The sequence below is a fragment of the Lonchura striata genome, chromosome 1, assembly GCF_046129695.1.
Source record: "Lonchura striata isolate bLonStr1 chromosome 1, bLonStr1.mat, whole genome shotgun sequence".
NCBI classification, from domain to species: Eukaryota; Metazoa; Chordata; class Aves; order Passeriformes; family Estrildidae; genus Lonchura; species Lonchura striata.
Window position 1 is genome coordinate 118902192 of NC_134603.1, and position 15399 is coordinate 118917590.

The window sequence follows — 15399 nt, forward strand, 5'->3', positions numbered from 1 at the left end:
AAACTGAAAGAAAATTGTTGTTTATGGGCCAGGAGTCCATACTGAATAGACAAAAGTAAGCCTTTTGATAGGAAAAATCAGTGCCACTTCTAAGGGATGGGGAACTTGAGGATAATTCTTGGCTTTAGCAGACTTCCAGCAGAGCCCATAACTTTAGACCAAGGGCATGTTTTGACTTGCCTTTTGGAAAATGTGGAGAGCTCAGTCTCACCATCCCTGAAACTTTCTGGCTATTTGCACTAAGGAGGGCTGAGCAGAACCCAAAGGAAGCTCTACACTGGTTAGCAGCAGCACCACTTCCTAGTTCTTCCCACAACTTCATTTTACAGTAAAACTCAGAGCTCAGTTGTTTAAAGGCCAAGCTAAATCCGAACCAGCCAGGGTTACATTGAAAACCACAGGATTTATAAAAAGCAGTTCCCTCTCTCACCCTGTTAAGGCTCAAACAAATAGCAAAACTTGTTTTGACTTACCTAAAAGTAAAGTTAAAGCCTCCAAGTTTGTTTTGTTAATTAACTCCTGTTGCTCCTCATCACCTTTGAAAATAGCATTGTTTTGAGCATTGCTTGATTCATTGTGGAAGGAGATGGAAGGAGATTTTGGAAAGAGAAAGAATGGTAATGTATCAATTTCTCTAAGGCAGAATTACCACATATAGGAATTTTAAGGCCAGATAGGCAGCTTGCCCTATTGAAGTTGTGCAATACTTTGCACTTAAATACTATCACTTGCTTCACTTTATCAGCTTTTACTGCTTGGTCTGAAAGCTCTCACTGGATGCCACAAATTAATTACACATTTTCCTGGTTTTTTCTAAGGGATTCCTTATTTTTAGCTTTGCCAGAAAAGAAAACCAAACCAAAATCAAACCAAACCAAACAAAACCAAAACAAAACTAAAAAAAACAAACACACAACCCAAAACAAAGAAACAAAAAACCAGGGAAAAAAAGTGATATTAACAGTTTATAGACCTCCACAGGTATACATTAATGGTAATGGTATACATTATATCAGGAGTCTGACAAAACAATGACCTATGAAGTCTATGAAAGACATGAGGAAAGGAAAGTTACAAGACTGAAAGTGCAGCCCATCTGAGTTCACTCATGAGTAAGTGAGAAATGTAGAGTCTTCATTTACACAAGAAGTGATGTTGATTCAAGGGCACCATTACAGTGGGCATCTCTCTTTCAGTTCAGATTTAAAAGCTACAGGGCTTTGCAGGTCTCTCATACTTTCTCTGGGTGTCCTTTAAGCTGCAGGTAAATCCTTCCCTTTTACAGTAAGCTTTCACCTGAAACAGAAAATACATCCTATGGTTTTATCACCTGTCATCTAAGAACTGAGGCACCTCCTGTGGCTTCAGTTGCTGAAACAAAACAGTGTTTTATTTTGCAAAAAGGCTCATATATATAAATACTCATAATCCTTTCTCTTTTTTCCCCCTTATGTGACACAAAAGGTCAGAAGGTACCTATAGTCCACAACCTCAGATGACACTGTTGCCTAAATACACATTCAGAATACACGGTTTTAGTTGGAGTTAACTCAGGAAGAACAGGAATACATTTAAGCTCAGAGAACCAGTCTAAAAAAACCCAAAAGGAAACTAAAAACCATTGCAGCCAAATTTCAATAAACAGAAATGGAATCATGCCACTAGGCAGCTCTCTTTAACCTCAAGTAAAAGTCCTACTTACCCCGGCTCAGCAACCAGCTTTTTTCATAGTCTATGCATGAACTGGTCAGCATGGAAAGTCTTTACCCCTCACCCACTCCCCACCCAGCTTCCACCTCCAGCACCATCTGTGGTGGCCATCAGACCCCTGAGGAAAATCTCTGGAGTTCACTCCTCCACTTCCAGATCGCTTCCTCCTGGCAGAGTACAGCTGCTTAGAGCATCAGAGCCAGGCTGAACACAGCAAGTAGTACATCAACACCTCTCTTTGCTTATGCTGCTAATGACACCCCAGATTATCAGCACTTAACTGAATTTACTTTTCAGTGTGTTTTTTACACTTTGTTTTTATATTTTATTTATTTATAAATAAATAAATTTATTTATAAAAATAAATTTCTGTAGGGCAATTTAATTTAGGTTTACATGGTGTTTTATATTCAAATTTTCAGTGTTGCAACATTTGTGTGGCAAATCTGTGCAGGACTGTTTTTAAAGTACGTCTGTAAAATTAAAGTAAACCCATGCTTACGGTAGGCACCTTAATAACCAAAATACTTCAAAACAAGTAAATATTTAGGAAAACCAATAAAATGGAAAAAAGTTTTTTGGCCAACTGAAGCAGATTGGTTAGAGAGATCTTATACACATGCAAGAAATACAGTTACCTATATAAATATTTGGAGGACTGTTGACACAGATAAATAGTTAATAACTTTTTTCCTGATGTGTTTTATATTAGATTTGTTACAAAATACTGTTGAATTGGTTTCCCCCAGGCAAATCTACCTACCATATATAAGGTCTCATTTGTGCAAAACATCTTCACGTGCTGAGCTTTGTGGATCAAGGATGGCTGTGCAGATCTACAGGCTGGCTGTAACCCACAGCCCATGAATTTAACCATGGAGCAGGCTGGTTGGGATTGTGCATAGGTCTTGTGGTCTGTCCCTCCTGCTCAGGAAGGGTGAAGCACTGTGGTAGGTGCTGCAGGGGAAAGGGAAGTAATTTCAGCACTACTTTGCACCCTACCATTTCCCTGGAGAACAACTGACTCTAATATATTTTACTTTTTCCAAATGATTTAATAGGGACACGGAGATATTGAGATATTTGTAATTTTCTCCTAGCTGATGGGCTTTGCTGCTGTCTGGGAGCAGCAATGTTTATTTAGAGGAAAAGGTCTTTAAAAGACAAGTCTTTAGTGTTAGGAAGTTCAGCCTGAGGAGTGATTTTACTTTAGTAGATTTAAATGTTTCTAGTAACTTTAATCATTCTTATTCAACTGTGCAAAAGCATGTATGGATTAGGCAACTAGCATTTCAATATGTTTCTCTCTCACTGAACAAGGCAGCTCTGTACATTTCAGGGCTTTGTACTAGGTCTAGCAGAAGTGTCTTATTCCTGTTTTACCGTGGTTTAGGGCAATACTAGACAAGGAAAAGCTGATCTGTACTTTGAGATAATAATTTATGACTGGAAGGTGACATTTTGATCCTTAATTCACCTATTCAGACAAATTTACTTCTGTTAGACCTACAGATTTGTACTGACATTTCCCCCTTTTTGAATTTCTAAATGCCTCACCATTAGTTCCTGTTAGCATTGCTTTTTTAATTTCACTTTCTGTGTTCACAGAACCAGCCTTGTAGGCAGCACTGGAGGTAGTTGTGCTTTCACCCAACACCATTGGGGGCACTTGGAGGTTTAATCAAATCCTCTTTGGTCTTGGAGGTACCAGCAGGTGTCCAGAGCAGGGATATGTATATTAAAAATGCAACAATTCACACAGTTATCTACTCCTGGGGGCTTAACAGGGAAGAAGCAGAGGGAAGAAGAGAGGAAAGGATGTATATATATATTGCTGCAGGAAATTTGTAGTGCATGAGTGTAGTGTTTATTTCTCTAATTACTTTTTGTTTCTTCTTGGCGTTTGACTCCTGTTCTTCTGCCTCAAGAGTTTCAGTGCCTCCTCTGAAAATTAGACAGAGTGGTTACACCTAACAGCTCCAACCAGCACATTAGCAGGGCTCAATGTGTTTTCTTGGCATTTTTTGTTTGCAGATCTCACTCAATCTTTTATTCAAATTGAAAGGAAGAAGTTACAAATAGGATTATGTTTTTAAGACAAGTAAGTCTGCACATGCTACACTGCAAAAGAAATAAATATTCTTCTTCCACTAGAAAATTCTTGATCAAAGTTATTCCAATCTGCATTTATTTTAAGTAGATAAAATGACAAATGTACATGGTAATGAAATATAGTATTTCATTATGTATATTATGGAATAGAAGAGAATGAGATTATTTCTTTAAGCATATAAATTATTAAATTATCATTAAAATGTATGTATATAAATAATTCTATGAGACTTTCTGATTAGATTACTTTGCTATGAAAGAACACATTATGATTATTCTTTGATGCTTTGCAATAAGGATTTAAATTCTAAGTAGATTTCAGGAAGATTTTCTTTTGAAACAGCAGCAAGAGGTAATGGGTGGACAATACTTAATGAAGCAGAACAGGAAACAAGAGTGACTTTTAAATTTACTCAGTTTCCTGTGTAAAAGATGATGAAGTTACCATCACAGATTTTTCAGGGGAAGTTTCAGTCTATTAGATGTTCAACATTCAAGGCATTTAATATAAAGTCTTTTGCTACTACTTGCAATACTGGAAGACCAAAGGAGAGTGCTGTTATGAACTTCGAGATCAGGAGATATGCAGAGAGGATTTGTACCTTAATGGAAGTGCTGAGCAGCAGGAAGATTACATTCTCTTCTACATAAAGGAGAATTAAGCAGGTTTTCATCTCTCTTTTTGCAAAGATGGCAGCAATCTCTAGTGGTGGAGTTGACTTTTCCCTTCTTCAGTGAGATGTTGGAGCACCATACTGAGACAGCGCTGGGCTGTGAGCAGGCTGGAGCAGAGGTGACTGGTGTTTGCTGGGCTAAAGATGGGATTTGGGTGCCTGAAGCCTGAGAGAAGAAGCAGGTTTAGGAGATGAGGAGCAGCAGAGAGGAGGAGGGATGAAGGTTTCATGAGGTCCAAAGGACAAAGCAAGCAGGATTTTTGCAGATCCCTGGCACTGCACAGTGACTACTTGAGAAATGTTCATATAATTGAGAGGTGCCCAAGAAATGTGAAAGGAAGAGTTTGAAGGTGGGCAAGCACAGAGTTCAGCTGTGCTATCAGCAAGGTGTATCAAAAGCTGATGAGCAAAGCACTTCCTTTGCCTCATTTATGACAAGTGAGGAAAGGAGCAGGGCTGTATTGAAATATATGTGGTAGGAGCCCCATTCATGTGAAAAGGCTGCATTCAGGGCCTTACAAAGGCTATGAGTCAACTGCAAAGAAAAGAGGCATTTCACAGAAACTGAAGTGTGACCCTTTGTTTTGCCCAACCCCAAGGTCCTCAGTGACACAAAAGGGGACCCCAGCACTGATTCTGCAGCAACAAATGCCTGTTGTGAGTGAGTGTATATGAGGAGCAGTGACAAAAAGGAATGACCCGAGGTTCTTGTTTCCAGACCTTGTTTCCCAAGGGACTGTCAAGGGGGGAGTCCTCCGTGCAGCCTGACTGAGGTGGGGAGATGAAGGTGCTGGAAGGCTCTTCCTGGTGGATGCATTTCCCTTGAAAACCTCTCCTGAACTGCACGATCTGATCATCCACATGTATTACTCTTAGGACATCTGGATAATGAGGCTTTTGGACTTTGCTCTGCAAAGTGTATCGAAATTAATATGTCTTTTATTCAGCTGTTATGTGAAGTGGGGTTTTTCTAATCTAGCACTGGCAAGGTGTTAGTGTCTTACTAGCCCTGCCTTTCTTTTAACCTTCCATTACTCCATGACTACTTTCTTTCACAATCAAAGCAGACATGAAAGGGATGTTTTGCTTTGCTCTTTTCATTATTCCAGAGAGCTCTAAGTCCCTATTAAAATTCATGATGGAATCAGGGTGAAGAATGATGGATTTAAAGGTATCATAAAACTCTTCCTGGTAGTAGTAGTCCCCAAATATATTCCAGTTGTGACCTGAGAGAGGCTGCTGGAGGCATCCCAAGCAGCCATGCACTGGGTCTAGAGATCCTTTGAGCTGAGGAAATTCATTTGCATATGGATGCCATGCTAAGGAGGCTAGCCTGGATTTCATTACTGCTAATGATGTGTGTGGGAGAAGTGATTTAGTTTATAGCTGTGTCAGGCATGGCACAGTGAGGAAGTACTTAATTCTTACAAAGCTCTTTCTTGCTTCTAAGACCTAAAAATCAGGAGACTTCAAGCAGCTCCAGTGTTACAGATGCGGTGTCTTCATGATCATGAACAGGGCTGTGACTGAGGCAAGGGAAGGAGAAAGAAGGAAATATCAAGATGTTGTATTGATGTCATAGGGGAAAACATAGGAGGAGAAACGAAAGGGAATGAAAAGCAGAAGAAAAGAAAGACCAACAGGGGATGAAAAAAGTCAGCAGGAGAATTGGCTCTGCTGGAACTGTGGCTGCCAAGGCTGGATGTTTGGACTTTTGAGGTGACAGAATTTTCACTGGGTCTCTGCTATAGACTTCACAATTCAAAATGCAGGCTTGCGGTAAGATGCCCATCTTTAGAGATAAGTTTCTGAGAACTGGAAAGGAGAAAAGGGATCCCAGGATACCACTGGAGTTGGAGTAGTTGGGAGTTGCTGCACTGCCTGAAAGCATCTTCCTACTCCCCTGGAGCCACCTCTGCTTTTCTAACAGACATTGCCTCAGACAAAGGGGAAAGGAGAGAGGCCTGGGAGCAGGATCTTGGCATCTGCTTCAAGGGTCAAAGGGGCTACTATGCTCAGGCAGCTTCAGGAAGAGCTATTTGAACTGGGATCAGTGTCTTAGTAGTCTCTCAGCTGTGAGTGATAAATTCATCAAGCAGAAGAAATGATCCTGAAAGAAGGAATGGGTGAGGCAAATAAATCAGAGGGATTAAGGCACACCATACCAGCATGCTGAAAGTGTCTAGAGCATGCACTGTCCCCAGGACAGAATTTAAAAGGTTGAGAAGGCTTGGAGCAGGAACCCAGTTCTCAGGTTTATGGGTCCCAACCCCTCTGGTGTTTTATACTCCCCTGCTATCATTGCACAGGGTAGCAGGGAAGAAGGGCTGTGAGCTGCTATCCATTGCCTGGGCACGGGATCTGACCATCCGCCCGCAGCCCACAGTATAAAAACCTGAACAAAGATCTTTCAAGAGGAATTACTCCTGCCTTATTCATGGCACAGCAGCTGGTTGTAATGAATTTTAACTGTTTGGCTGCAATCACCCACAATGCATGCAATCAAAAGGGTTATGGCCCTGCTCACTCCTACAGCAGCCTGGAAATGCTGTCTCTGAAAATACAGGACAGTTTTGGGAACCTTGATTTAAGCATTGTTGTTCTGCAATTTTCTGAAGAGGGAAATCAGCTGGTCAGTTGGACAGGGGTATGTGAACACCACTTCAGTAATCTGTGAATGGGAAATGCAGTTTGGAGAGTTCCCTGATTTCTGCTTCATCTGAGTTGAACTCAAAGGGTATGGAACAGTGACATTTAGCTGGGGTTACTGGAAATTAAATATTGTTAACTTGATATTGCAATTGAATTCTGAACAGCTGTAAGATGTCCTTAAAGAACAAGTCCCAGCTTTAGCATTTGTATGTCCCTGAGAAAATACTGAGATTTGCTGAACTCGTGGCCTTTGCATGTGGTTTTAGGCCAAGTGTCACCTCCTGAATGTTTTAGTATGTGCAAGTCGTTTAAGATCTTCATACTCAGCTGTCTGAAAACAGCACACAGATTTCACCAACTAGAAGAAATGAGAAAGATGATTTCTCATAAAAGAAGAAGCAGGAATCAGCTACATTTAGAGATAATCTGAAGAGCAAAGGTGAGACAAAATAAAGTGCAGTTATTTCCTAGACCAAGGGAAAAAAAAGGAGAAAAAGAGATTATGCCAATGCATTATTTTTACTGGGCCTCTATTGGCAGACTGAATTGTATTGTGGATGGCTCATTTCTCCTCAGCAACAACAGCAGGTTTTAAATAATGCTTCATATTTCCCAGGTCTAGCAGATGAAGAAAAGTAATTGCTTGGAAGGCAAATAGAGCAGATTTGCAAACAGAGGAGAATGTTTTATGGCCAGACTTGCAAAGATTTGGCTCCTGCAGATGCCAGAAGACTCTGCATCTGCTTTAATCAATGTGGATTGGTCCTTGCTGATTATTTCTTTAAGATCATAATTGTTCTTAAGGCAGTAATTTTATTTTATCTAGGACAGTGTGACTGTACATCTTCACAGAAAGGGCAACTTACCTGCAAATTTAAAGTGCACAGCTTTTGAACTGTAAGAACTTCTGGTTCAGAGAAGTCTGAGTTTTGTGTTTTGTTTTGTTTTTGAAATGTCATTGTTCTTTCATGTCTGTATTTAGGACCCATTTGCCTTGAAATGTTGTGTGGCTGGGCTTGCAAACACTTGGCTTCTACAGCCAGCAGAAGACTCCCTATTTGCTCTGATCAAGAGAGTGTGATTACTTCTTTGAGATCCCCATGGTTCTTGGGGGGTTGTTATAGACCAGCTACAACGACATCAACATTCAGCTTTTCTTCACACAGAGGGCAGCTCACCAGCAGATTGAAGCTGAATGTCTTCTCAGTTTATTAGCAAATGACCAAGAGAAAACCAAAAGAGCCTGGAAGTGCTGAGCAATGCAGTGGTGGGTGTAGAGACACCCTGTGGTGTCACCTTGACTTTAGTTTTCATGAAGGCTGAATTGGGTTGGAGTGTGATGGGATTTGGTCTCCCTGCTTGTCCTCCCCGTCTCCCTGTTTGTAGTGACCCTGCTGTAATGTATCTTCTTTAAGATAAGATCTTCTTTAAACATAAGAGGCAAGGAGAGAGGGGAGAGGGCAAGCAAGCACTGTATGTAGCATCTGTAACATTTAATTATATGAGACAGGGGTTTTCCAATAGGCCTTGCAACACAAAGAACATTCAGCTATCAGCATCACAGTATATATTTTCTAAATCGCAACACCCACACATTTCCTTAGCCAAGTAGAAGTTTTTCCTCCATGGCTGCATATCTAAAATTAGCCTGAAGGTCAAATCTGAATAGAAATACCCTTATCATTGAATGTGCTGGGAATGATTGGTGCAGTGGGCTCAATTTTCCCATCGAAAACCTTCATTTATTTTTTTTAAATAACAGTTCCTTTTACAGTCAAAGAGCTTGGAGAAAAGCAAAATGAGGCCCGCTGTATAAAATCAACATCAATATTCTGCTTTCACTGCAAGGCTATTTTTATTGCCAACTATTTTAAATGTAACAAGATGGATATAGTGAAGCCACAGTGTAAAAGATGCAGCAAGAGGCTTCTGAATGGCAAATCTGAGCACAGACATATGAAAGAAAGGCCTTGAAATTTGGAATATGTTTGTATATGAAGAAAGACACAATGAAGAATTCTAAGTTAAGAAATGCATTGTTGAGAAGAAGTGAATAGTTCAGGCCTAAAGATAGTTTTTTAACCTGCAGTTGTATTATATGAGGACTAAGCAGCCTATGCTGCATAAACGCAAAAGCACTGTCCTGCAAGAAGTGCATTTATCAGCCACAGTGTTTTATTGAGTGCTTTAATAATACAAGTGTACATCAACTGATCCACAGTCAAAAGTGGCAGGTCCCTAAGAAATTTACAAGCACTTTTTTTTTTTGTTTTTTAAGTAAATCAAAATACATATTAATTTGTTCAATGCAATAGCCTTTTGTGTGGGAAACAGAAGGCTAGTGATAAACACAGTCTTAGTAATGCACAGTGATTCTTGATTTTAAGCTTTTATACAAAACTTGTTCCCAGTAGCATGCACCCACCATTAAAGACTTCAGTACAAAAAAATAACCCTAAACACTACATTTAAGTAGAAATGAGATATAATTCTGAATTTGTTTGTTTTCCCCAAAACCACATGAAAGAAAAAAAAAAAACCCACACATTAATACAAAGCTTTCTGATAAAGCTCTATACTATTACAGATCCAACATTCTTTGCACTGATAACCAAAATTCCCTTTCTACATTTGAGGGAAACAACTTTCAAGTTAACAGAACAAAAAAACCCAGAAACAATAAAAATAAACCAAAGTGAAACAAACAAACAAAAAAAGGAAGTAAGGACAACCTTTTGTCACAAAATGGTTCAAGATTTAATAAAAAATAAGAATGAAGGGAAGGGCTATTGATGCACTTAGTGAATGTGCTTGCACAGGTCCAGCAAATCCTAGAGAAGGTTCCTATGTGGCATATCGCTTGGTCCACTGTCTGGCCATTCTGTCGTGCTCTGCTCTGTTAGTCATGTACTGAGTGGCAATGCTTCCAACCAGGGGGTCAGCTGAAAAGGAAACACAAACCGTGAAACACACATCAGCCCCAGGAGGATGAAAAAGCTATTTTTAGACCCACATTCATTCAGTTCTCTTAGGTCTAACAAGGTGCCCACATATATCAGCCTTGTTTTCAAAGCAGGGAAGGAAGGAGATGAAGGTGGGATGGATGGCAATTAGCTGTACATGTCTCGTAAACATATAACTGAAACAATTTTCAAAAGTACTACCCCACAAAAAAAAAAAAAGTTCTGATAATTTTATTTTGAGCTAAAACTCACCTTCAGGTGATGTAATTTATTTATGGTATTAGACTCCCACAACTATTCATATTCTCACTTAAGAAGAGTATAAGCTCTAATTCTGTTATCAGGTTGAATATTACTTTGGTTTTTTTTTTAATACTTTAATTTTAAATCATAAAGAAATGTAAGAATTTAGGGCAGCAAGTACTATTTTCAAAGGAAGAGAAGTTAATTCCAGACTTTGGGATTTTTAATTTAATTTATGGGATTTTTCTGAGCGTTCGTATGAATAGAATGCTGCATTACATGGTCTGGATCTATGAATTTCTTAATAAATAATTAATCAAAACCAATCAGTCACCTAAAAAAAGCAATCCAATACAAGACATTCCCATAAGTGACTGTATTTCATCAACAGTTTTCTTTTGCAGACAACATTTTTTATAATTTTAAGCAGACAAAATTTATAGGTTCCCCTTTTTTTGAGGGGAACACATGCTCTTGATGTTTCTGCTGCGACAGTAAATGGTCTGAGGCTGTACTCTACAAGTCCAGAGACACTGATACCACACTTTTCCCTGACTTAGGACAGAGGAAGATAACTTCTTGTGAAAGCCAGGTATTAATCAGCTTTGTTGTCTGAAGATGGTGCCACTGAACAATCTGTGCATCAGCTTTCTCGGTACAGTTGAAATCTGAGTGTGGTGCTTGCACTGTTAACCACGGAAATTCCTGGGACAAGATGTCAGGCCTTATGTCAAGCAGAGGAAATCTGGGCTTTTTGTTTGGTTGTTGATGATAAGAGTTTATGATAGGGGAAACATACTGGCTTAGCCAAAAATGGTTTGATTGGCTGACTGCCAATCCCACCGAATATTAGTGAGTAATATCTAATAAAAAAAATTCTTTTGCTTTCCATGCATAACCTGCACTTTCAGGAAGAGCCTGTGATTTGAATGTTAAGTTTGCAACTCCTAAATTAGTAGGACAAGTAATCACTGTGACTCCAGTGTACTAAATCCCTGAGTCTCAGCCCTGCAAGCACTTACTGCATGTGCTTACCTTTAATATCTTAATATATCCAGAGGAGGTCACTAAGGCCTGGACTGGATTATTTTTACATGCATGTGAGTAAAAGAAGTATCTGGTCTATGATTAAATTTAAAAGCTGTAGACTGGAATGTATATCACTTTTGAATCCACAAACAGGGAGAAAAACTGCATAGGGGATTATCTGAGGGATTTTGTCCCGTGCAAGTAGGAGGTTAACGGGCTCTTAAGTAGCAAAAAGTTATTTGTGGCTGGAATGAGGTTTGAGAAGCACTGCAGGGTAAATGGGGAACCTGAGCTCCAGGAAAGGACAACATTTCTCTTCACAAAATATTTCCCTAAACAGCAACAGGGAAACCTTGTCATAGTGTAATGGCAGCTTGGGGATGAGTGTGAGAGCACTGCTGCAAATTCCAACATCCTCCTCAGACACAAGGTCCCTGTGCAAAGAAACAATTCCACAGACTCATGGAGAAATGGAGACTAATGGTTGAACTTGAAAGGAATCTTAGAAGCAAAATTTGAAGCATATCCTGGTTTTCATGCTTGTAGGGAAAGGTGGGGTTTGGCCTTTGAAGCCTCAGGCTGGGAAGGGTTGCAGGAATATCACAGTATCACCATCTGGAATGCGGCAAGTTCTTACTGAGCTTCAGCGTGTATTTAAAGTGATGCTTCTGAGATCTTTATAAAACCTTGTATGAGTCAGTGAACAGGGATGTGCTGTAGTAAAGGTTTATCTAGCTCAAATCTGGAAGTTTTTTTCATGTGCAGGATAAATGTTTCTGCGAAAGCATGTCTTTCACATTGAGAGCTGTAAATTGATTTTCTTGATACATTGCATGAATAGTGAGGATCACATCATCATTCCCAAACCTGGATGATAATTAGAACGTTTGGTTTCCTAGTGTGGGGTTTCATCTATATCTCCTTTTAGGTGCAAGAAAGTATTTCAAAACCATACATCTTTACAAGGCTTTGGAAGGTACAGGCTCTTCCCCCACCTCCTCTCAGCATGGGACAGTGTCTCCTTTCCTTTGCAGTGAGAGAATCAGTGAGAGGCATTCTTGGTAAGGTATGGAAATCTGTTCAAGTCCAGTAATGTACAGAACTGGGCTGTTTATTTATCCATGTGTTCAAGCCTTTGTCTCTGCAGTCTTTTGTTTGGCAGTTGAAAGAGTGAAGGTGATGGCCTGTAAGATGTCTGAGATCTACAAAGCTTTTATGTAAGTGTGTAAATTCCTGCTGAGAGACCTGAGAATCAACTATCAATCATCTCAGGTGCTTCTCCCAAGCCAGTGCCTCCCTCCACAGGTGTCTGCCTGTATGAAGCAGGATTGTGGAAGCAAAGAGAGGTCCTTGCTTGCTGTAGCAAGAGCAGAACCAGCTGCACCCACAGCCAGCTGCCAAGTGAATGCTACTAAAAGGTACTTTCAGCAATTACAGCAACAACATTGATTTTTTTTCAGTTTGCTGTGTATTTTGTTTGTTATAACAATACTGAATAAAAAACCAAACCCACAGTTTGGGAAAGCCACTTTCTCATTTGAGAGGAATGAGTTTATTTCAAGAACAGAAAAATAGTTACTGACAGCAAGGCTCAGCTATTTCACATCTCTGTCAGAGGGTCTGGAGCTGTGTCACATGTAAATATTTATGAGGACTGTAAAAAGGGCACTTTAATAGGTGCTTGAAGAACTGGCTTATTTTAGCAGTTGCTGTGAAGCCATAAAGCCATCAGGAGGCACAACTGCTTTGTTTGGGAAGCCAGGACAGTTGGCGAGGAGGGAAATTTAAACTTCAGACCAGAACTGCCCAATCAGGGGCACAGCAGCCAATTTGAAGCAGCACACTGCATTTGTGCCACAGGATGTAAGGACAGTGTGTGGGCTCCAGAAATGCCACTGGTCCCTCCCTGCAGCTGTGTGGGCAGCTCCAGCCAGCAAGTCCAAGGAGACACAGCTCTCAACACTTCATGAGTCACAAGTCACCACTTCTGCGTAATGCACCATGACAGGCCGTAACACAGAGATTGCAAGATAAATTGAAGCATCGTAATTAAAACAATTAAAATATTTAACTCCCAACATGCACAAGCTTTTGTTATAGTGCCCAAGTCCTACAAAATATCAAGTATGAGGAAGAAATCCTACAAGTATAAGGAAGAAACAATGGTCCCCATTTACCTCCCTGAGCACCACCTGGTGCTCAGCTGGTCTGCACTGTTTAAGGTTATTGTGAAATATCCATTAGTAGGGCCAAATATGTATTTATAAAACAACCACTGCATAAACTATCTGAGTAAGAGATGAAAAGGAAAATTTGATCTCAAAATTCATAACAACATTTTTCTTTTGTTTCCATTTCTCACTACCACAAAGCTTTATTTTCCATTTGTATATATATCTGCGGTTTTAATCTTGATGCTAGAAATTTGTTTCTATAACTACTCAACAGCTCTAATTTTTACTGTCTTTTTTCCTTAAAGAAGTAGCATGATTCATCAATGAATCAGGGTTAATTTCAGAATTTTACTCTAAACAGGACTGTGTCCAAATGACAACAATTACCAGGGGATAGGAGCTATGCCAGGAATATGTTGGTGAAACAATCTTGTGAAAGAAATTAAAATAAACCCACAATAAATTAATTAAAAAGCTTATCTATGCAACTCATGGCCTGGCAAGAGATCACTAGATGTGTGGTGGCTGGCTTGAGAGCTGGGATGGCACCCTCTGTGCACAGCTCCTTCCCTGTCCTGTGGGCAGGAATGGGCTTCCCAGCCTTTGGGGTGCTGGTGGCTGTGCCAGCCTGGAGGAGCTGCTGCAACTCTGTGGACCCAGAAACCTTTAGAACTTGTAATTTACTGTTCCTTCTAAAAACCCACCCTGGGATGCCCCCATAACCTTTAACTTGTGTGAAGGAAATTTTTTATCCTGTATTCTGATTAACTCCATGTGAAATATTAACACACCAGGAATTACAGGATCAAATTTCACATCAGAGGACAGTGCATCAGTAATGAAAATATATTAAAAAGGCACCATATTATACAGGCAAGAAAAGAAGCTATGGTTCAGCAATGTAGTTTACAAGTAAAATGTCAATCTAAAGAACTAGACTATGAAAAAAATCTTCTGGATGATTTACAGGAAGACTGCAGCTGCTAAATCCCTCCTCACCCCACCATAGGTAATCCTCATGTTATATTAGAATTCATGAAATTGCCCTGTATTTATGTGATTTTGAAAGCTGGGTGAACTGGAGCTTGTCCCTAGCTTAAAAAGGTTGTATGCACTGCTCCACAATACCTTGTCATCTTCTTTTGCAGCCACTTAATATGACTGTATAAGGAAGAACATTTGTGTCTCATGTCTATTGTAAGGCTAATCAAATTTACAGTTCAATTCCAGGGAGTTAATGCTATTGGGGATTTGGATGAGCTGAGGTTTGGTCATTACAAAATTTCAGCTGTGTTTAATGCTAGTTAAACTGCTTTATCATTCAGAAGGCAGACTATAATTCTTCTTTAAAAACTACTTTCCCCCCAAATAAATGAAAATATATTGCTGCACTGTATTTTTCTCAGCTTGTATTTTTACAGCTATTTCTATGTCAGCAAATAGCAATTTCAGAGCAGAATTCATCTCCTGGGCTTTGCAATGCTCTTTTAAAAATACAGCAAACATACTCTAGTGAAATAAAAAACAGAGATGGTGTGCTTAACAGCTTGATTTCAATGTGCCTTCCCCATCAACCACACAATATGCAATGAAATTCCAATCGGTAATGCCAACATGGTTAAAGAGACACACATTTAGACTTAAAATGTACATTACGGGTGTTTGAATGCATTTTATATATTTTTATGAGCATTTATAAAGTAGAATTTTATTTCCATTGCAGTATTTTGCAGTTTTAACAGAGAACAGCTGATAACAGAGAACAGTTATTACATCACCACAAGTGGGTTCTCAGAAGATTTCTGGAGTACCTTAAAACCTAAAAACCACAGCCCTATAAAA

The 15399-nt window shown here is 39.6% G+C and overlaps 1 protein-coding gene across 2 annotated transcripts in view; it reads right to left on the reverse strand.

The window, feature by feature from the left end:
* Window positions 1-9301: 9301 nt before the first annotated feature.
* Window positions 9302-15399, reverse strand: part of LOC110474601 (ubiquitin-conjugating enzyme E2 E2) — a 200784-nt gene continuing 194686 nt past the window's right edge. For both annotated transcript variants that reach the window (XM_021538108.3, XM_021538105.3), the window contains exon 6: window positions 9302-10090. In XM_021538108.3, coding sequence (XP_021393783.1) covers window positions 9993-10090 — 98 coding nt within the window. In that variant the 3' untranslated portion in view covers window positions 9302-9992. The remainder of the gene's footprint in view (window positions 10091-15399) is intronic.